Here is a 21,047-nt window from a genome sequence, read left to right on the forward strand (position 1 = left end):
ATTTCAAGAATGAACTAAGAAGAGAAAGAAAGGCAGTTTGCACCATGCTTCAAATGATCTTCATCAGTGGTTATCATCATCATCATCATCATCTCTTCAGTGATTTTGTTTACATCCTCATCAGAAAAATACCCCCCACCACACAATCATCCTCTAAATGACATGTTTTAAAGCCTCTTGTCCAGGCTACTAGATAGATTTGTTAAAATACTGAGAGTGTCAGAGAACTGTACTATCTCTTACTATTGTGTTTGTTTGTTTGTTTTAAATCTGTTTTTGTTTAGTCTGGTACGAAGGAGTGATCACCACCAGGGGGTGGTGTACAGTACATGTACGGGTCTGAGCTGTACATTTTTTTCCCTGACAGATTTGTGTGTTTACATATAGGTTGCAATCAATAGTCTGACTTTGTGACTATTATACTAATTCATGAATCGAATGTGTGCCAAATAATGCTTGAGCATGACAAAAACCCGGGACCTATGAGGAACTGCAGGTTCATGTGAGGCTCACGTGACTCACCGCTGTTGTTGACTCTACTTGTGACATGAATGCAAAGCTGAAGGTTTAATATTGTTTGCGGAAAGAGGAAGAACTTCTTTATGTTTTTGTCTAGGTTTGAAAAAAATAAGCAGTTTCTTCGTTGTATGTTTCTGTGTCCATCCTTATAAATGCAGTGAGGTTCTTATCATTAGGGGTGAATATAAAAAGCTGATTTGCATCATTTGTTGGACTGTCAAAAAAAAACCGTGTGGGTCATTTTCATTCTTAAATCATTCCGCACAGAGATGCATTGGATGTTATCGGACCTCCTCTTCATCCCAAAAACAAAGTGAGCCTGACATTTGGTGAATTTTACCCTGAATTTTATCAATTATAGGGTGTGGATTTGTGCAAAATGTAAAAGTAAATGTAATTCAATTATTAAAATGAAGCTATGAAATTATCTTACTGCGCATTAAACAGTGTCTACTTTTTCTTTTCTCTATGTCAAACCTTTAATGTCTCAAAGAATCCATGACAAAGCTTTTTCCCTCCAGGGTCACGTGCCTCCTCCGTTCATAACGTGTACAAATATTTAACATGTCAACATTTACTAAATGTTTTCTAAGGTATTCCAAGAATATTTTTGTAAAATATGCCAGAACAGACTGCTCAACAATCTGAACAGTAAAAAAAAATAAAAATATATATATATGTAGAGAGAGAGAATTTTTTAAGAGAGAAAGAAATGAGTCAGGTTCAACACAGCTAGTGTGAAATACCGAACCTTTTTTGGGCTGTTGATCATCAAACCTGATCACTCCTGGAGGTGAAATGCTTTTTGTTTTGTTTGATTGTTTTTTGCTCTGGTCTCTCGTTTGCTAAGAAAAAAATGACATGCCTGTTTAAACACTCAAACCCGTCGTTCATCCTCCGGCCCGACAGCTGAGAAAACCTGCGCTGAGGAAAGTCTGAACGCCGAGGAAAGAACTGATAAGAACTGTGTGAACACCATTTCAATTTAGATTGCCTTTCTCTTGTTGGGAACAAGTAGCTCGACAACCTGCCCAGGGTGAATCACCTATTATCCAAGTGGACATAATCATGGTTCTCATTTTGTTGTTGTTGTTGTTGTTGGTGTCGTCGTTGCTTAAAACAGAAATTAAATCTTGATTTTATTCAGCAGCTGTTTCTTGTGAGCATGTACTCAGTGTCTGCCTGTGTGTAAAAAGTTTCAATAATTTGATGTACAGAGAGCATGGTCCTTGTTAGCTCTAGACATTAACAGCAAACTGTAAATATATGCCTCGCAGCTGTCCTGTCGTGTTTTCGTTTGTCTGTCTTGTTTTATGGTTATTGAATTATTGTATCAAAAGAGGATCCTCACAAATAAAGCAGAGCTTTTTATTGTTTCCTACTCTACATGGCGTCAGTAATGTTAAGGTCGAGGGGGTTTTAATTTAACTAAAGTGCTCGACAGTTCACTTTGTCGGAACAGAACACAGGTAGATGGACAATGCCTGTACGTGGCGTCACGATACTCGCACTCGCTCTAAGTTTGTCATTTGAGTGTTGGATTTCTTCCTGTCCACCTGAAATATGATCACCTCAAATTTCCAGTTTCCCCGTGGAGTTTTCACTACAAACAGTTCAGCTGCTTCACTGTGTAACATACAGTGGCTTAGCTCTATACGTGTGTACACACACGTGACAGGAAGTCACGTACCGGCCAGGCTGTGAATTTTAGAGGAAAAAATAAATTTTAAGCCACAGACATACGTTTTAGCGGGTTCCGGATTGCGGATAAGCTAGTTGAATGAGAGGACATATGACTATTGATGGGCCCACGCATCCAGCAAGTACGGCAACCGAGTGCCTTGTGATTCATGAGTTGGAATCTCTGCCATTCACTATACGTGCACAAGATTATTGGGCCCCAATGATTGAACCACAAGAATGAATCATCACCGTCTGTGCAAAACGTCACGGTGAGACATTTCACTGGTGTTCGTCGAGGCGGTGCAAGGGAATGCTTCTCAGCCGCGGCACTGTTCAGATCAGACTCCATTTCCAACCAAACAGCAAAGTGGCCTTCTGCAGCGCTGTATATATCCATGCACTGTGCAGATACAGTATCCCTGCTTCTTGTGGCACACGGCACTATGAGAAGTGGGATTATTTCTCTTCCGATTCTGTTTATTTTGTGCTGGGATGAAGATGATCGCCAATGCTGTTGACAAACACTTCTTCCAAAGACAAAATGTTGGCTGAAGGGCTGGACTCGATTAGTGGAGGAAAGCACACATTTCTCAAACAACTCGAGCTCCTCAGCCACGTACTCGGCCCCGAGGTCAAAGGCGTCGTGGAACGTGACATTAACCCAATAGACCTCGGCAGGCCACCACAACAACCTCAAAGCCCCGCTTCAGTCGGACGCATCTGCTGATACAATAACCAAACGCAGCGATTGCTGCACATTCATTTGTGTCAGAGGGCTGCGCGGCAGGAAACCTGTTCCGCAGCCTGCACCCGCTCACGGGTATTAGCTGAGCTGATCATCTCATGACATTTCCTCAGCAGCGTTATGAAAGGATTCTTTCATACTGAAGGTGGCTGATTTCTTTTCTCCTTCTTTCTCCAGAGAAATGATGTTTGTGTTTTGCTCGGTTTCACCGACAGAGAGAGCTTCACACTCAGTGAGCAGCATACGATTAAAGTTGATTATTCTTTTCCCACTTACGCAATGTGCAGTCCCTGGTTTGACCTCTAACGAGAATTCAATTCCAAGATATTAGTTGAGGAAATGTCTCCAGATGTCTGTGGAGTTTCTCATCCATCCAGGTCGCGTTACAGGACAGCAGTGTCGCAGACCTCCTCCTCTGTCGAGGGACGGTTTCTCTACTTTGACATACACCACTTCCTTCTCCCCGTTCACCTTATGTGCCACTTAAAGATAAAGGGAGGAAGTAGAGGTCATCATTGGCCTTATTGTAACACGCGTTAACTCTAATTTGTCTGAATGCATTAAATCTTTGTCTTGCGGTGAAAAACAAATGAACATGTCATTGTTCAGTTGCACATTCCATTCCTGGCAAAACTGCCAAACGAGTCGTAAATTTATAAACCTATTAAAGTATAAATACAGTGGCAGCCTGGCAGGAGAGGCAGTCACCTCGATGACAATGAGGAATGGGAAGTCAGCTAATGGCAGATGACTGCCTGCATGCAGACAGTTGTTATGGGCGATGTTGTTGTTGTTTTTCTTCCGTGATTCACGAGCCACAGCCACAAATTCCCAAATGGCAGATGGCGGGAGCGCGTTTCCACCCACCGACACGCGTCGACGCTGCTCAGCTGATTCGGTTTAGTTGTTAGCAACTGTGGGCTAATCTCGAGACCTGGGCTATTCCTGTCCGAGTGGAAAAATACAGCAGGGAAGTGGCTGCTTATGTCTTGGACTATTGTCAGCTAGAGTCGAATACCCTCTCTTCTTCTTCGTGCGAGGCCGCATGGTGCGCGCAGCGACCCGACCAGTGCGTCACGGACGAGGCGCAGAGCAGCGGAGCGCGTTCCTTGTCCCCCTCTCTCCCCATGACATGTGTGTGTAGGGATCCTGCGGTGAACCCGGCTGAGAGGAATACTGATCACTTGCCCTGACCGTCTCTTGCGGGAGGGGGTGTTTGCAATGGAGGGGTGAGTACCCGTCTCTCTCCCTCTCGGGGCTCCGTGGAGCGAGTCCCTTTGAATCTGGAATGCGCAGCGTCCTCACCAAGAGCCCGGGGGGGCTTTCCATTCCCTCTTAACCCCGACAGCTCAAGTTCAACAATCAAACAAATTAATTAAATCATTATTATCGGTTGGGTAATTTTCTCTGTGCGTAAAACCATGTGTGTGTGTGTGTGTGTGTGGGGGGGGGGGGGGGGGGGGGGGGTGCACAGACCGTATCCAATACATGTGCAGGAGGAGGAGGAGGAGGAAGGAGGAAGGACATTTTAATTCAGCTTCCATCGTTTGTTTTCTCTTCATCAATCTGTCTCTCCACCTGAATATGTCCAGGGACTTTCTCAAAGGAGACAGCCTCGAGGTGCCCGGTCCAGACAACACGCTGGTGAAGAAGAATCAGCTGTTGGACCGCGGCCAATGGGCGAACAAAGTGGAGTTCCTGCTGGCCGTGGCAGGAACCCTGGTCGGGCTGGGGAACCTGTGGAGGTTCCCATATTTGTGCTACAAAAACGGGGGAGGTAAGCATGATGTCGCCTGGAGGAAAACAAGAACAACGACAACACTTTGATGCCTTTACATTTACTGTTGTGCACAAAAGTCCCCTAATCAAAATGTAACGTCGACAACAACTGTGGGAATAAACAAGTCGAGGCATTGATAGAAAGATAAGCTCTTTTTGTGATGACAGAGACATAGACTGTCTTTGCAAAATTTCTAAAGCAGTTTATTCAGCGGAGAAAAAAAAAAATGGAATTCAAGCTGCGCCTCCCTAATTCTGCTATATTACATCAGTGTTTCATAATCTTCAAGGCCACAATCTATAACTACATACTGTGTCAGAATGGGATTGGCAAAGGTTTTAATGGAAAATCTGTGTCTCATGCAAATGCTGTGGGAATGCTCGTGCTCAGATTTCGCCATAAACAAAAGACAGGTGACAAAAGCCACAAACAACCATCTGTTGTGTAAAAGCTCGACGACTGAGTAAACTGCTACGCGTGATCAAACAACCTTTTACAAAACCTTTGATTTATAGAAATGTCGATTCGTCGACGTGATTGATCTGTGCCTCAGAGTTTTGGTTCGTAACACCTGTCATGTGTCTCCTCAGGTGCATTTCTGGTTCCATACGTCTTGTTTCTGCTGGCGTGTGGTATCCCCATGTTCCTCCTGGAGACGGCCATGGGACAGTACACGTCTCAGGGGTGCATCACCTGCTGGAGGCACTTCTGCCCCTTGTTTGAAGGTCAGTTGATTCGACAGAATCCTGTAACGTAACCAGCGGATCAGTGGGTCCAGTATGTACAGGAAACGTCCCACCTTGATAAGAGCTGAATCTTTTTGTGAATGACTTGCAGATGGTTACTGTGCAAATGCTAAGAGGCTGTAGTGAGCCACCCATCCTCTTTCTCTGGTTTCTTCTCGTTTATCAGGCTTTTGCCTTTTTTTGGTCGTGTGTGTGTATGTGTGTGTGTGTGTTTGTTAGAGAGAGAGAGAAGGCGGATGTTAATCACAATGTTTCGTTATAACCTCCCACCTGTTGAACTTCAGCTCCAAGCATGGTGACCCGGCGTCCCTTCTGGTGTCAACCTTTCAGGCCAGAACGTTTTTCTAACATTTTCAACAAAATTCATTAAAATGTGTACAGTTGAGCATAATACTTTGCTTGAATTGATGGTTAATTGATGATTTCTAAAGCCCGCTTGGAATAGAGACGCCCAGAGTCGAGCCATTTACGTTAATTATGATCAGGTTCATGTTTATTACCCCAAGTAAAAATATTAGTATTTGTTCATATATACCTTAATGCAACATGTAGTACAACTTTTTAAATTGTAGGAAACATGTGATGTCATAAGTTACTAGTAATATGAAAATACACAGTATGAGGAAGCATTTATCAGAGCCCCATTGTGCATTTTCAGCATTATTTCTTCTGCTTTTCAAAAAAAAAAGCATCCAAACTACAGTGGAGTTTTAATTCCAGCTCTAATAACTTCTCCCATTTTAAAGGGAAAAAGTATAATTTTTAAAATGTGGATATGTATTGCCATGTTGAGACTGGCATACTGTAAACATTGACACTACATGATTTGACTATTACTTTTTATTTATCAATAATACTCTTGGCTTATCTGGGAATGTTAATATTATGAGGTCTCGACCTCACTGTGTAAAGTGCCCTGAGACAATGTTTTTGTGATTTGCTGCTGTACAAAGAAAATTGAATTGAATTGAATTATCTAACTGACAAAGTACATTTATTGGTTGAGAACAATAAGGAATCTGTACTTCACATGCTGAATCAGCCAAGTGATAATCAACACCAGTGTCGTGTTTGGATAATGACGCAGCTCAGTGATAATTGACACCCCCAACCTACAAATATAGTTCTGTCGGGTTTAAAAAAAAAGTAAAAAGAAAACCAAGTTGGCGCTGGTAGAGGCCACACTCAAGGCTTCAAAACAGCAGTTCACAAACCAATGGGTGAGGTCATGGTGAGTTGTGACTCTGGGGAAGATATAGAGCAGGGATGGGCAACTTGGATGATAGGGAGTGCCAAAAATTATTTTATCCTCACTACCAGAGGGCCAGATTGTGACCGTGCACTTTCACCAGTAGGTTTCTGTAACCCCATCATTCAATTAGCCAATCATAGCTACTAAAGCTAAAACCCTGAATGGGGTTTTCATACACTGCCCAGCGCAGCACTTGATTTAGAGCTCTAACAACCGTTACAGGTGCACAACAAAACAAGACATGCAAGAATTAAATCCCTCTTCCTTCGCTTGGTTACGATTCTCTCGGCCCAGTTTTCTTTTTTTGGGTAGTTGGCACGACGGGCAAGACCAGATTACCAGTTGCTTGGCATTAAGCCTCTTGCATTTCGAGGGAGCGCCCTCTAATGGTGGGCATGCGGTTCAAATGTGGTCAAATGGGCCGCTCATGCCTGTGAACCCAGCAATTTATTGATATTTGGAAATTGACTTGCAGGCCGCACTGAGTGACGACGTGGGCCTGATGCGCCCCGGGGCGCCACCAGTTGCCCATCCCTATATTATAGAGGAAATGAAGAGGGAGTTCAGATGTGAATCTATTATGAAATAAGATTTGGATTTTACTTTTGAGTAATGTTTATGGTCCTTGTGGGTTAATTAAAAAAAAAAAAAATTTTAATTGGTGCCTCATGTTGTAAATTAATTGAAGATGCTCAAAGCTTTTGTGTTCTAACATCTGTAAGATGGTAAGATGGGCATTTATTGTGGGGCAAATTTCTACAAATTTTGTCATCAAGCAAAACAAGCATTTATCGTAGCATGCATAGTAATGCAGTATAGGGAGCAAGGGAGAAGAATGATTATCACAACGTAACAAAGGAGGAAATGCCACCACATATACATCTAACTTACTCGGTTACTACAGAGAACAAATTGAACAGTGGAAGAACAAACTAAACTAACTAGAGTATATTAACAAAATATATGTGTAGTTATTCACATAATCCTGAATAATCCTTGACATATTTGTATCCATTTCCTTGGGTGAAAGGAGGCTGTGTACATAGTCCTCCAAGGTACGCTTGCACCTTGGAGGAATGCGGAATGCTAGTCAAACACATTTCCCCCGCAGGCAATTTGAACTATGCCAAAATTGTAATTATGTGATTACACACTCCCTATCCCTACATAACGCTGTATTATCTAATCCATCCTGATCGCTAATTAAAATGGACGTGTCTCGTCCCACTAGGTATTGGCTACGCCACACAGCTGGTGATTGCATATGCTGCCGTGTCTTACATCGTCATCCAGGCGTGGGCCTTCTTCTACCTCTTCTCATCCTTCAGTGCAGAGGTTCCATGGGCCAGCTGCAGAAACACCTGGAACACAGGTAGACCTGGAGGAAGAAACAGATATTAACTGTTTGCATGACAGACATCATCTGTGTATATGTTTCACATCACATTTTCTTTTGACCTCATACGTATCTTCGTAATAGCAGTAACAGAGAAAGGTCCATGAGCTTGGGGTTTTATTGTTGCAGACATGCGATTATTTCTATCGAACTGCGTTCTTGATCGATTGATTGATTGATCGAGCAAGTAATTGGTTTCACAAGTTCACAAATGGAAGGAGGTTAGAGAAGTAAGACTACCTAAAAGCGTACCACTGTGGTTGCTCACATCTCAAATTAGTGTTAACCTTTTGAGCATATGTGTAGAACTTTAACTAATTGTTAAGTATATGTTCACCTACACTTTGATTAAATCAAATATCACATGTTTTTTTTTCTCAGAGTCTTGTGTTGAATTTGATAAAACAAATTTTTCCTCCAACTGGACAGCAAACGCAACAACACCTGCAACCGAATTCTGGGAGTAAGTGAGACTCACACCTGTCCTCTTCTATAGCTGATGTCAGATTTCTAGCAGGCACTGACACTGAAGGTGGATTGGCACTCTGTTGTTTGTGTGTTTGTCTTTCTTTGTCTTTCTGTTTTCTGAAAAGAGAGAGTCTCTGAGCAAGGTCAGTCAAACTAAATCAAGAACATATGTTTTGGGACACTGGTGAGCTTGATTTCCATGTTGTTTAGACCATGACTACTCAGTATTTCGCAATAGTCTACATAGCTCACTTGCACATTAGAAGCAACACGCTTGCTGAAGCCATCAGCCGGTCTGCTACTTTTGTCCAACATGAAATACAGTATCTTAACAGGATTAACATGAAAGACATTCGTGGTCCACAGAGGATGAATCTGTCAAACTTTGGTGAATATCTTACCTTCTTTTATCTGTACAGACATTCATGGTTACCAGACAATGAATCTCCATGACTTTTGTCGATCCCCTGATTTTTCCTCTAGCATGGTAAATTTATTAGCTGGTGAATATCAGCATGACACCATTATCATTTTGAGTATGTTAGGATGCCTTAAGTATATTTGGGCTAAATTACAGTGTCACAGAGCTGGCTGTTGAACAAATCGCCAAGACATGATTGAATTGGTTGTATAAGGGATGATATAGTATGTGAGCACAGCCTCACTGATGTTAAAGTAGTGTCATTAGCACTCACTCATCATCTCATATCACTGAAATTTACTACTGCAAGACCAAAAACACTTTTAACACCATGTGATCAGTCACACTAGTCAATCATTCTTCACTATCACAATAACCTTCTTCATTATTTCATAAACACTGAAAATAGTCCTGAACAAAGTTTCCAGTTTTTTTGTCTTCAAACTATCAGCAGCATTAATACTCTTGGCAATATTGTGTTTGTTTTCAGGAGACGAGTACTGGGCATATCTCAAGGTATTGAGGAGGTTGGTAGTCTGAGGTGGGAGTTGGCCTTGTGTCTCTTACTGGCGTGGATCCTGTGCTACTTCTGTGTTTGGAAAGGAGTGAGATCAACAGGAAAGGTAGAGCGATTTCTTTGGAAGATGACAAGGAATTTTGTGTTTCTGTTTCATGTCTGTTCAGCATGAGGCCCATTCTATGTATTTGTTCTGTATAATCGAGAGTCTTTTTTACAGCATTGATTTTAAGGAATACAACTTAATGAATCATTTCAATGTTCTCACATTCATTCTGAGATAGATAATCACAGCCAAATATGAGTAATGCTGAGTTCCACTATACCTCGGAACTCGGAGCACAGAATTACGTCACACTCGAATAACAATAAGAGTTGATTGCATTCCAGTTGAAAATCTGGTTGGAAGTTGCAGAACAACAAACTAAAACGGCAACAAATTACTGTTTTTACTATCCATTAAATTCATTGGTTGTCGTCTGGTCATTAAAACGTCAGAAAGTTGTGATCAGTGTCCATGCCAATTTCTCAAAGGCCAAGGTGACAGATGACTGTTTGTGTCTGATAAACAGATTAAAAACCTAAAATATATTGTGTTTACTGTCATAGATGACAATGGAAAACCTGGAAATATTCATAAGAATAATATAAGTTTTTTTTAATTATTTGCCCAAAAACATTTAAATTAGCTCTTTAAAAAGCTACAGATAAATTGTTTGTCGAATTACTAATCGACTTATTGTTGCAGCTCTTGACCAAATGAGCAATCACAGCTAGAGATGGGGAAAAAATTATATGTATTAACATAGCAAATATAGATGCCTCCTTCAAACAGACAACGCTACAGTATCTGAAGCCTTTCAGAGTATGAACAGGTAGGTTTAGGTTTGTCACGTTCAATGTTCCTCTGAAGCGGTTGCCGGATCAGGAAGTTATGTTTTCCCATTGATATTCATTTGAAGCCTTTTAAGTAACTCTGGCTTGTATTGTAGCTGTTCCGCATTTATATCCAAAACCTGCCTTTGTCTCTTCTTGACAGGTAGTTTACTTTACAGCCACTTTCCCATACCTGATGCTGGTGGTTCTGTTGGCTCGTGGACTCACTTTACCTGGAGCTATGGATGGCGTAGCCTTCTATCTGTATCCTGACCCGACAAGGTTGGTGGACCCTCAAGTAAGTGAAAAGTCCGTTATTCAACAAAAATACCAAGGCAAACTGCCACCTCAGTCTGAAGAGCAGATGTAGAAAAATATCACAACATACGTAGTATATTGGTCCATTCTTACAGTACTTTCCCTGCTGAAGATTTACTAACTTAAGTTTCCTTCTCTGCTAAGGTATGGATGGATGCAGGTGCACAAGTTCTTTTCTCTTTTGGGATTTGTCAGGGGAGTTTGACTGCTCTTGGTAGTTACAATCAGTACAACAATGATTGTTACAAGTAAGTGCTCGTGCTGCATTTTGCCCTTTAACAAAGTATTTAAATTCTTTTTTTTAAAACACATGCTGACCTGGCCTCATATTCTAGCAATTAGGTTTTTTTCTTGCCGAGTACTATTATGACTTGACTTGACTGTAACTATATATATATATGTATATATATATAAAACAAAGAAAAGCAACAAATTCTCACATATGTTCATTGTTTCCAACCAAAAGCCTAATTTAGTAGTTAAAACTATACAATATTTTCCAAAAGCCCTCCATAGAGGGTCGTTCTTACGTTGAAAAAAAACAACAAAAAAACATGACAATTCTTAGTTTCAGGTGATTATACACTAATGAAAATAGGATAAGGAATATTAGGTTTAGTTTCTCCTCCTAGACTGGTTTTAACCTGCATGCTTAGAAAGGCGGAATAACTGAAAGAGAAATAAATAATGTTTTGGGTTTTTTTACATACATTTTTTACATCGCTCACCATGCCTGTATATGGATTAAATTAAAATCATAAATTATAACACATTTTTACAGTAAAACTATCAATTTGTTCTTTAAATGTCTAAAGGTTTTGTTTTTTTTCACAGTGTGACATTTTTATACAATACCGCTTTTATGTTAAGCAATTCTGTTTGTTTGTTTGTTTCCTCAGGGATACATTTGTTCTTTGTCTGGTGAACGGCATGTCCAGTTTTGTGGCAGGGTTTGCAATCTTCTCCGTTTTGGGCTTCATGTCCTACGAACAAGGAGTGCCAATATCCCAAGTTGCAGCTTCTGGTAAAAACGCCACTACACAACTTGTGTTACAGTATAATACACTCAGTGATCAGTTCATTAGGCACACTTCTTTGTTACCTAGAAAGACTAATAACAATTTCTCTTTTCTTTTTCAACTGCCATACATTTTTCTAGTTTGCCTTTGGGCATGGCAAACTAGAAAACTTTTGGTCTCCTCATACTTCTGAGGGAAACACATGACTTTCTAGCTTCTAATTGCTCCACTATGTTCAGCAGTTTGAATCTGACCGTGTCTGTCTGCTGTCTGGTGCTGAGCGTTTAATGTCCGTTGGGTTTTTTCAAGATTGGTGCTGAAAACAGTTGCCTGCTGTGGCACAAAAAAACAACAACACTGCTGTTAAAACAAGTGGAGCCGCAGATTCAGATGATTCATTACTACTCACTTCACCACTGTGACTGACCTATTTCACAGTCACTGTCATTATAAAAAAAAGTGATATCAAAGTAGTACTATACTGAATGGTTTTCATCTGAGACGAATTGTTGAAGTGGCATTAAATGACTGAATAATGTGTGTCACTGCAGGACCTGGCTTGGCATTTATTGCCTATCCGCGTGCAGTAGCCATGATGCCTTTGCCTCAGCTATGGGCGATATGTTTCTTCGTCATGGTCATCTTGTTGGGTGCAGATACACAGGTGAGGTGGAAACCCCCCCCCCCCACAAACTAGTTTTGTCATGTTGTAGCATTTAACTCCAAACTTAAATCAAGGTAACATTGTTTTTTGGAGTTTTTCATTTTCATTTCAAGTTCGCTCATTTGTTTCTGTGTCTCTGGCAGTTTGTGAGTCTCGAGTGCCTGATGACCTCAGTGACGGACATGTTCCCTACCGTGTTTCGAAGAGCTTATCGCCGAGAGTTGCTGCTGCTCGGCCTTTGCTGCGTGTGCTTCTTTCTCGGACTCCTTCTCGTCACAGAGGTGAAAGCTCCCATTTGTGTCTCCCAGAGCGTTTTTGTGTCTGCGGTCAGTTCGTCGTGAACAAAAAGATGACCAGTGTAATGCCCAGAAACAGGCCGATAGTGATTCATCAAACTAACTTTTGACAATCTGTCATGTAGCACAGTCAGCTGCTTTATCACTAACCTAAATGCAATTAAGCAAAATTGAATTGTGTTGTTTTTGTGTTGATGTGCAGTAAACACTGACCCTTCATCTTCCTGCAGGGGGGCTTGTATTTCCTTCAACTTTTTGACCATTATGTTTGTAGTGGCAACAATCTTCTCCTCCTCTCAGTGTGTCAGTCAATAGCAATTGGATGGATATACGGTGAGTCCCTATGGTTATCCTGTGTTAATCATTACACCGATGATTTCTTTTTGTGCATGTTCAAATAGTCTTAATTCTACCAAATCATAAGGGTTTTACGTCTATGTTGTGATTAAAATAAGATACATGGCTGCTGAAAACCAACGATTTTTCATTTAACAGGTAAAATGGCACATATTCTTTATTAAAAAGCCTCCATTTGGTGGTTCATTGTTTTTTTTTATGAACTAAGGTAAATCTGATTCAACAGCGATGGACAACAAGGATGAACCGTTGGTTGATTCAATTACGGTTTTATCAGTTTGTTCCATCAAATCTGAAACAGCTGAACACAGTTTCAACTGGAGCCGAAAAAATAAACAGACTGACATTAACTGACCCAGCAAAGTAAAACAAGCACGGGCCTTTTCTGGAAAGCATGCACCCTCTGCTGCTAAACTCCTGTCGTGCATTGTAATGGAAAGGCACTGAAGGCAATAACCCTCCCACGTCAGCCTTTCCACACTCACTATGATAGACAGATTATGACACAACTGTCAATGGGATTAAGGTCTTTACATACTGGGTGCGTTTTTTCATGTGAACAAGAATGTGTTGATGAGGTGGAGGTGCTTCTGGAAGAAGGTGGATTTTTCTCAGCTTTGGCCCAGCAGGTTAATTGGTTGGCATCAACCAATCACTGTACACTTTAGTAGTTTAGGCTAAAGAGCAACTTACGTCAGACAGAATGCCAGACACTTTCAATAGGATCCCGGTATCCTCAGTTGCTGTGCTAGCACCTCACAGCAGGACTCGAAGCTATCCCACCGACATCCCAAAATATATCCAGAACCGGCCGTGATAGAGCTTCAGCTCATATATGAGGCTTTAGATGCCTCATAAAATGGGAAATATCAAAGTCAAAGGTTGTTTTTTTAATTGAAAAATGTTGCAACATCTACAAAGATGCACCAACACAAATATAGGGATTGAAAAACTCAGAAATCATCCCTTCAATTACAATGTTGCCAACATTTTACTATTGATTTTAGATTTTTGAACCTGTGTTGGTTTATTCACCACTAAATTATGTGAATGTTGCCCCTTGCCCAGTTTACATTCCTTTTTTCACAACGTTGCAGGCACTTCTTCCTCCCTCCACAGGCACTCTGTCAGTGGATTTTCCATAGATATTAAGTCCTCACTTCAATTCCCATATTCTCCTTGACATTCCTCCTTGTCTGCTCCATCATTCCAGTTTAAGCTTATTTAAGCTTGATGGACACCAGATCCTCTTGACCACAGGCGTTTGGTCGGTTTTCCAAACATGAATGAAAACAAAAGATCTATGAGAGCTCTATACATTCACTTAAAAACACACATTATTCACACTGCCCCCCGCCTTTAATTTATGTAAAAGGGGATTTAAATAGGCCTACTGTAACACTAGCACCCACAACAGCTACTTTCCTGTAGCCAGTTTCTTTCCTTTTGCTTTTTGGTGTGCATATTTTATTTATTTTGTATTTGCACAACACAAAAAAATGAAAGAAATTATTTAAAGCAAAATTCAGTGGAAAATTTCACAATCAACTCACACTAAACAATACAGTTTACTGATTAGGTATATTGTACAACTTTTAATAGTTCATGATAGCTTTGTACCACTTGAAAAGTGATTCTCAGATGATCGTCCAGATTGTGAGTTACTGGCAGGGGGAGGAGTGAAGTTATATACACATCCCATGGAGGTGCAAGGCTTTAATAATATACTAGTCACTATCTTTCATTATATTTGTCGCTTGGAATCCCTATGCAGGGGTTTGGAAAATTTCCCATGAGATTTTGATGTTTTTGAATGTCTCACACTGCACATTCATAATAGATGCTGACACTGCGATGAAATGATGCTTATGTAACTAAAACAACTGTACTGCACTGTATCTACAGTTCAAGTTGCAAGTGCTGTCAGGGTTAGAAACTATTCAGTCAGTCAGATGTGAAACACTTCAACTAGGTGTCAATAAACATCATTATGAACTCGTGAGGTAAAATTACAAATCATGCTTGTTTGCATTGCATTATTGTTAGTTTTACCTTCCCAATCAGTAAGTGCATTTTAAATGACATCACAGTTTTCTACTTGTATGAGTTACTATTTTTATCTTTATTGTTAATGTTGTCTAATACGAAAATAGTGAAAACTGTTTGAAATTTGTGTTTAAGATACCAAGCTTAAGTTTTGGGTGACTGTACGGAATACATTTTAATTTCTACAAATTTGAAACAAAATAAAAAGTCTTTACTTTCCTCATTATAAACAGGCGCAGACAATCTCTATGACAACATTGAAGACATGATAGGCTATCGTCCGGGGCCATTGATGAAGTATTGCTGGCTTTACATCACCCCTGCTGTTAGTCTGGTGAGTGACATGTAGTAATTTGATCCATCTCTGCCTTAGATTGAAAAGTTAGATCCACGCAGACATGGGAAGAACATGCAAATTCCACACAGAAAGGCCCCGGGTGGTTTGAACTGGTGTTCGAAACAAGAACCGTCTTGCTGAGAAGCGACAGTACCTACCACTTCACCACTGTAGTGCTACTTGCAAATCTTGATTTGATTTAAAAAAATGTGAATTAAAATGGAATTTTCTGAAAACCTCTGTACAAACAGATTATATCTGTGAACTCTCAGTTTGGAGGAAAGGGTATACTCTTTTTCTCTTTGCCAGGGAAATATTCCCTGCAGTAAGGAGATGCATAGAGAGTAGAGAAACTCCAATGGCCTCCAGCGTCTTCAAGACGCGTCTTAAGACCTTCAAATATTATATTTCCAGTTGCCTGCTCCCTTTGACTCCCTTTTCACGTGATGGGCGCTAAAAGGTACATGAATGAGCGGGACCAAACAAAACTGGTTCTTATATAATAATGCAAGATGAAGGAAAGTGGAAAACAAGGGCTGACAGAAATGAATAAACCACAGAGGTCATGGTAAATTGAGACAAGCAGTGTTTTTGACCAGTCTCACAACCATCAGGGGTTTTAGTTTCAGTCTGAACAATGACTCTTTAAAACAGGTTTGTCTTTTTATGTTGTTTGCTCTCAGGGTACCTTCATCTTTTCAGTGGTGAAGTACAAGCCTCTGAAGTTCAACAAAACCTACGTCTACCCAACCTGGGCCTACGCTTTGGGCTGGTTTCTTGGACTTTTCTGTGTTCTCCTGGTTCCTCTGTGGATCATCTTTAAACTTACTCAGATGAAAGGAACGATATCCCAGGTATGTACTCAGTAATGAGATCAGTCTAGTAGGCAAGTTTTTTTAAAATATGTAAATCTGTTGTGATTTAAGCTGAATTGTGCGCATTTGTTCCTTTTGAATTGTGTCAATTAAACTTTTAAGTTGCGAGGGGAGATTCAGGTACTAGAAGCACTGTGTTATGGTATCAACTTTGGTAATTAACTTTATTAAACTGTATTCTCAAGTGTACTTTCAGTTTCACCGCTTTCATTTGTATTATTGTAACTATTTAGACTTTGTCCGAGAGCAGATCCTGGTGAAAGGGGAACACAGGAGGGATAAGACTGAGTGGGAGCCTCTGTACTTTGAGTCCTGTAAGGCTCTAAAAAATGGAGCACATCCAAAATATTTTTTTTCTGAGCCCTTCTACCAGTACCAACAAGTTAAGTATTTCACAGTGCAGTGGTGAAATGATTTAACAGTTTGAAAACGTTGCATGAACAGGTTTGGGTACCCGGGTCATAATCTTTTTTTTAGCTAAATTAGTGAAAGATTACCTAATTTTCCAAAAGGCATACTTTTAAAGATGAAACATTCCTTTATCAGTTTAAGCAAGATTTCTTTTCCATTTCCATCTTTATTACAGTTTGACAATAACATAATGAAAAAAGGGCTACAAACAAGTGTGGGAACCCAGCATGATCAGTACTTAGTCACACCCCCTCTGGCAAGTATCACAACTTGTAAACACTTTTGTTGCAGCTAAGAGTCTTTGTGTTGACGTGTCAGGGTTTTGGTCCATTCTTTATGGTAAGAGGCCTCTAGTTCTGTGAAGTTCTTGGGGACGTCCTGTATTCACTGCTCGAAGACGAGATTTGAGGAGTCAGCGATTTTGTAAAGCTCTGCACCACTTGGCCTAAGTGCCATAGTCAAGCCACAGTCCTAACAAGCTAATTAATATATTTCCTTCTTCATTTTTTACTAAACTAAAAATAATACAACAAGTGTTTCACCTTGAACAAGGATTTTTGTACACAGTAAGACTTTTATATCTGCATATGCCTTTTACTATGAGGTAGAGAAGAAAATCATAGCAATGAAATGAAGAACTATCAGCTTTGTCATGAGTCAGAGTCATGGTGAGGTTCCCGGTCCCCCATACGTTGCAGAAAAGGAAATGTCAGTCACTCCAGACCACTCTCTATCCACCGGTGTGAAAGCTTTTAAATGCTTTTACAGGAAACAGCAGTGTATCAATGAGGCCCTTCAGACAAGATTCCTTAGATACAGCTGCACAGGCCTCCGGGATCACAATTTATTCAATCTGACATGCTAAAATAGAGAAAAGGGTGCGACCCTCATGCCTGTGTCCTGGAGTGCGACATGCTGGCTCATGTGTTTCCCACCGTTTATTATGACACGTGAGTCTGTCTGCAGTACCTGTCTGACTGCCAAATGTACTTAAAAATAGATGTGGGGATGAAACTGCCATAACGATAATCTTCATCATTTATTAAGCTGCAATTTTTTTCCTCAAAAGTTTGAGGACTTTCATAAAACAATGAAATGCCCACCATTTTGAAAACCACAAGGTAATGTGCCTGAATTGCTTGTTGTGTGTGACTAACGGGCCAAAACCCAACACGCATGTTTCCCATCACATAAGACAGAGAAACAGTAAATCGTCACATTTGAGAGTGTGGAACAAACAGGTTTGCAAATTCTGTACCTCAATGAATATTTAGATTTTTAATCAGCTATCATAATAGTTGCCAGTTACATTTTCCTCTCAATTTCTCCTCTAAAGTAGAGACGACAAAGATGAACAAGGACAGCAGTGCAGTAATTGCACCGTGAACACTGAATGAGGCCACACTACCTCTGTGTGGTTTGTGATCTGAGCTTCTCTGTTTTGGTGGTTTCGGTGGGCAGTCCTTGCGCACATTCATGCCAGTGCACGTTAGTCCCTCACTGTGGAACCGTTGTCACGCTTATGAAGCAAGAATGCTCCAGCTCCACTTTACAGGACAAATGGGTGTACACACTAATTTGAATTTCCGTCCCCCTATTCTGCGCCCTGACATCCTCACGGCTCACAAACACTGTTTGAGAGTGGGCGCTTTTCTTTTCAACTAAACAATCAATCAGAAAACTGTCCTAATTCTTTCTGATGTAGTTTTAATTAAAAAACCTCAGCCTCATAATGTTTTTTGCCCCGGTCCATTTGTTAGTTTGTCGCAGCATTACACAAAAACTACCAAAAGAATGGTACTTGGTCAAAGAAAGAACCCATTCGTTTTCATTGGGATTTGCTTCCTTAAACTTTAATTTTTTAAATTTTTTTACCAATTCCCCAGAGAATAATACATGGATCTTGAAAAAAAGAAATCAGGCATTTTTAGGGGACTCATCTTTGAGTGCATGCTGTTTGGTGTGGCTTGATGGACTGTTTGACCTTGGATGTGGTATAATCATTTAGCTTAGTTAACATATATTCACGCTTTATAACTAGACTTTCCTCAGTCTTACCACCGGCATCGTGCTTTCCCTTTGCTCTGGGCATGGGGCATGTGATGGTGAGACAGCAGAGAAATAATGAGCAGAATTTGATCTGAGTGGACTTTTCATAATGTAGCAATAATTGAACAGACAGGGAGAAACACTTCGGCTGTATTCTCTTTGTGCTATCTGCTCCCTCCTTTTGTATATGTTCCTGCTGGCTTGTTGGTGCTGCCTACAGCACTGCACACTTTCAATTTTTATTTGAAACCCACTTTCCCCCACAGAGCCTCAGGCAGCTTTGCCGTCCCGAAAACAAGACGCACAACTCAGCAAACCAGCCGGAGCAATGCCCTCTGAACCCAGACAACACTCTTACTCCCGCTGCCAACGAATACAAGGGAAGCGGCGGCTCTGAGATGGAGATGCAAGTGTGAGGCACTGAACATTTTTGATTTTTTTTTATATATATGTGGTGTGTTTGTTTTAAAGTCTCAGTTTTACAAGCTAAGCATTTTTTGAAAGGAATTATGACGAGCAATGAATTCTGCACAATCAGTATGGAGTCTAGTGTCACTGTTTTAGATCCACTAACAGAATTGAGAAAACAAGTTTAATAAAGTGATTAAAAAAATCAATTTTAATATAAGCAAACCGTTGTATGATTAAGTTAAATCACCGTTTTCATATGTCAGTGTGCCACCGGCATCGAGGATTAGGATGCCAGTCCTAATGAAGTGTCAAACTTCATTCATGCATGCATTCATTCACTTTCTGCCTGCCTTCGCCATATTACCAACTCTCCTGTCGAGTCCTCCTGCCCTGCAGCACTTTCAGCCACTTCATTCTTTCCCCGCCCTACTCACCTACTCACCTATTCCCAATTCCCCAATCAGCTCTTAGTAGTTACACTGGCCCCTTCCCACTCATTCCCTGTCAGATATTCTCCTGGGCTTAACATTGTTTCTTGTCTGTCTTTGCCTGCCTGTTTTCATTACTTTTGGCCTGCTCCTTTTGTTTCATCTACCTGCCCTGCTGTGGCACCTCCCTGTGCCAACCTGACATGGCCTTCTGTTTGGACTTGTCCAGTCTCTGCCTGCCGAGCCTTAATAAAGGTGAACTGTTTTGAACTTCTACCATGTGTCTCTGAGTCATGCTACTGAGTTCTTTTAAGCCCGAGCCCTGACACTAAGTTCTCGTTCAAATACACATTATGATTTTAGCATAGAATTTAGCAGCAGTTTTTAAAGATTGTAGAGAAAAGCCCCCCCCCGCCCAGATTGGCGTTCGATCAGTGTTGGCAAATCGGTGCTCACTATTTGTCTCCTCAAAGACGCAATCTGAGAGACTTGCCGATACATTGCAGACACCCGTGCGTTCACACTGACCCTAAGTACGCGGATGGTGCACTCGGAAAGGTCAAAAAGTTTACTTCATCTTGAGTCAGTACACTTACACGTTGTACACAGTATACTCACTGCCATTGTGTGTTATAGTGAATTCTAACATAGTGATGTCCCAAATGAAACAGGATCACATGGCGCTTGTCGTCGACCTACTAAAAATGTCTTCCAGCTGTGTTGTTAAGATTTTACTTTGACTGTAAATAGCATGACCCAAGTTTGGGCATTTTAGGTTTGCATACTTCAATGTTGGCATGCCTTTGCTTCAAGCAGGAAGATTAAAGTTCCACAGGTCAAGGTCCACATATCACGATGCTAGGAGAATTAATACCTCCTTGTTGCTGTACGTCTGTCTGGGTGAACTAGATTTGTGTGTTAGTCCATGGTGTGATGTGTAAACTCTTGTGTTACTCTGTTCGTTGTCGAGCCTCCTTGCAGCATGCAGAGATGGCATTAATCCAGCGCTGTGATATACTGTTTGAACTGCGAACCATTTGTTCCACGTGTCTGAATTCAATTGTCCCGATGAAGACGAATCTCATCCCTCATCACAATAATTAACTCTGACCATCAGGCTGCTTTGCTCACATGACTTGAAAACGATTGACTTTTATTGTGCGTGTGTGCCCTGTTCATTCAATATGAAAATCATTACCATTGGCGCGGTCAATGCGTCCTCCATCCTCAGCCATCTTCTTCTTTTTTTAAACAAATTTTTAAATACACTGGTGGCAATTAAGCAAGTTGGCCCCCATTAAGTTTGAGTATTTTTGAGTTCCCCCTCTGGGTTCACATTGTGCACAGTCATACTTTTCAGTGTGAACACACTCAAATTAGCAAGTGTGAGTGTGGAAGTAAAGTTTAAAGAACAAGTTTCTGAGATAAAAATT

General features: G+C 40.8%; 1 protein-coding gene across 5 annotated transcripts; it reads left to right on the forward strand.

The window, feature by feature from the left end:
* The first annotated feature begins 3,659 nt into the window (after positions 1-3,659).
* LOC118310075 (sodium- and chloride-dependent GABA transporter 2) lies at positions 3,660-19,890 on the forward strand. Of its 5 annotated transcripts, none has more exons than XM_035632862.2 (15): positions 3,662-4,176; positions 4,540-4,724; positions 5,318-5,452; positions 7,957-8,097; positions 8,503-8,584; positions 9,501-9,633; positions 10,567-10,701; positions 10,866-10,969; positions 11,621-11,745; positions 12,292-12,404; positions 12,548-12,685; positions 12,931-13,033; positions 15,337-15,437; positions 16,124-16,294; positions 16,549-16,982. In XM_035632862.2, exons 1-15 carry the CDS (start codon positions 4,169-4,171, stop codon positions 16,573-16,575), a joined length of 1,701 nt encoding a protein of 566 aa, XP_035488755.1. In that variant the 5' UTR covers positions 3,662-4,168; the 3' UTR covers positions 16,576-16,982. The 5 variants fall into 5 exon arrangements, with proteins under 5 accessions (XP_035488758.1, XP_035488755.1, XP_035488756.1 ...); XM_035632861.2 differs by lacking the exon at positions 16,549-16,982 and adding an exon at positions 19,042-19,890 and having other exon boundaries at positions 3,664-4,176; positions 8,551-8,584; XM_035632860.2 differs by lacking the exon at positions 16,549-16,982 and adding an exon at positions 19,042-19,890 and having other exon boundaries at positions 3,665-4,176.
* The last annotated feature ends 1,157 nt before the right edge of the window (positions 19,891-21,047 follow it).

The sequence above is a fragment of the Scophthalmus maximus genome, chromosome 6 (genome assembly GCF_022379125.1).
Source record: "Scophthalmus maximus strain ysfricsl-2021 chromosome 6, ASM2237912v1, whole genome shotgun sequence".
NCBI lineage: Eukaryota > Metazoa > Chordata > Actinopteri > Pleuronectiformes > Scophthalmidae > Scophthalmus > Scophthalmus maximus.

Bases quoted from the DNA above. Each gene is read 5' to 3' on its own strand.
- LOC118310075 (XM_035632860.2), top strand. The intron at 10,970-11,620 runs GTAAGTGCTCGT...TTGTTTCCTCAG, and splicing joins TACAACAATGATTGTTACAA to GGATACATTTGTTCTTTGTC. The intron at 16,295-19,041 runs GTATGTACTCAG...TTTCCCCCACAG, and splicing joins TGAAAGGAACGATATCCCAG to AGCCTCAGGCAGCTTTGCCG.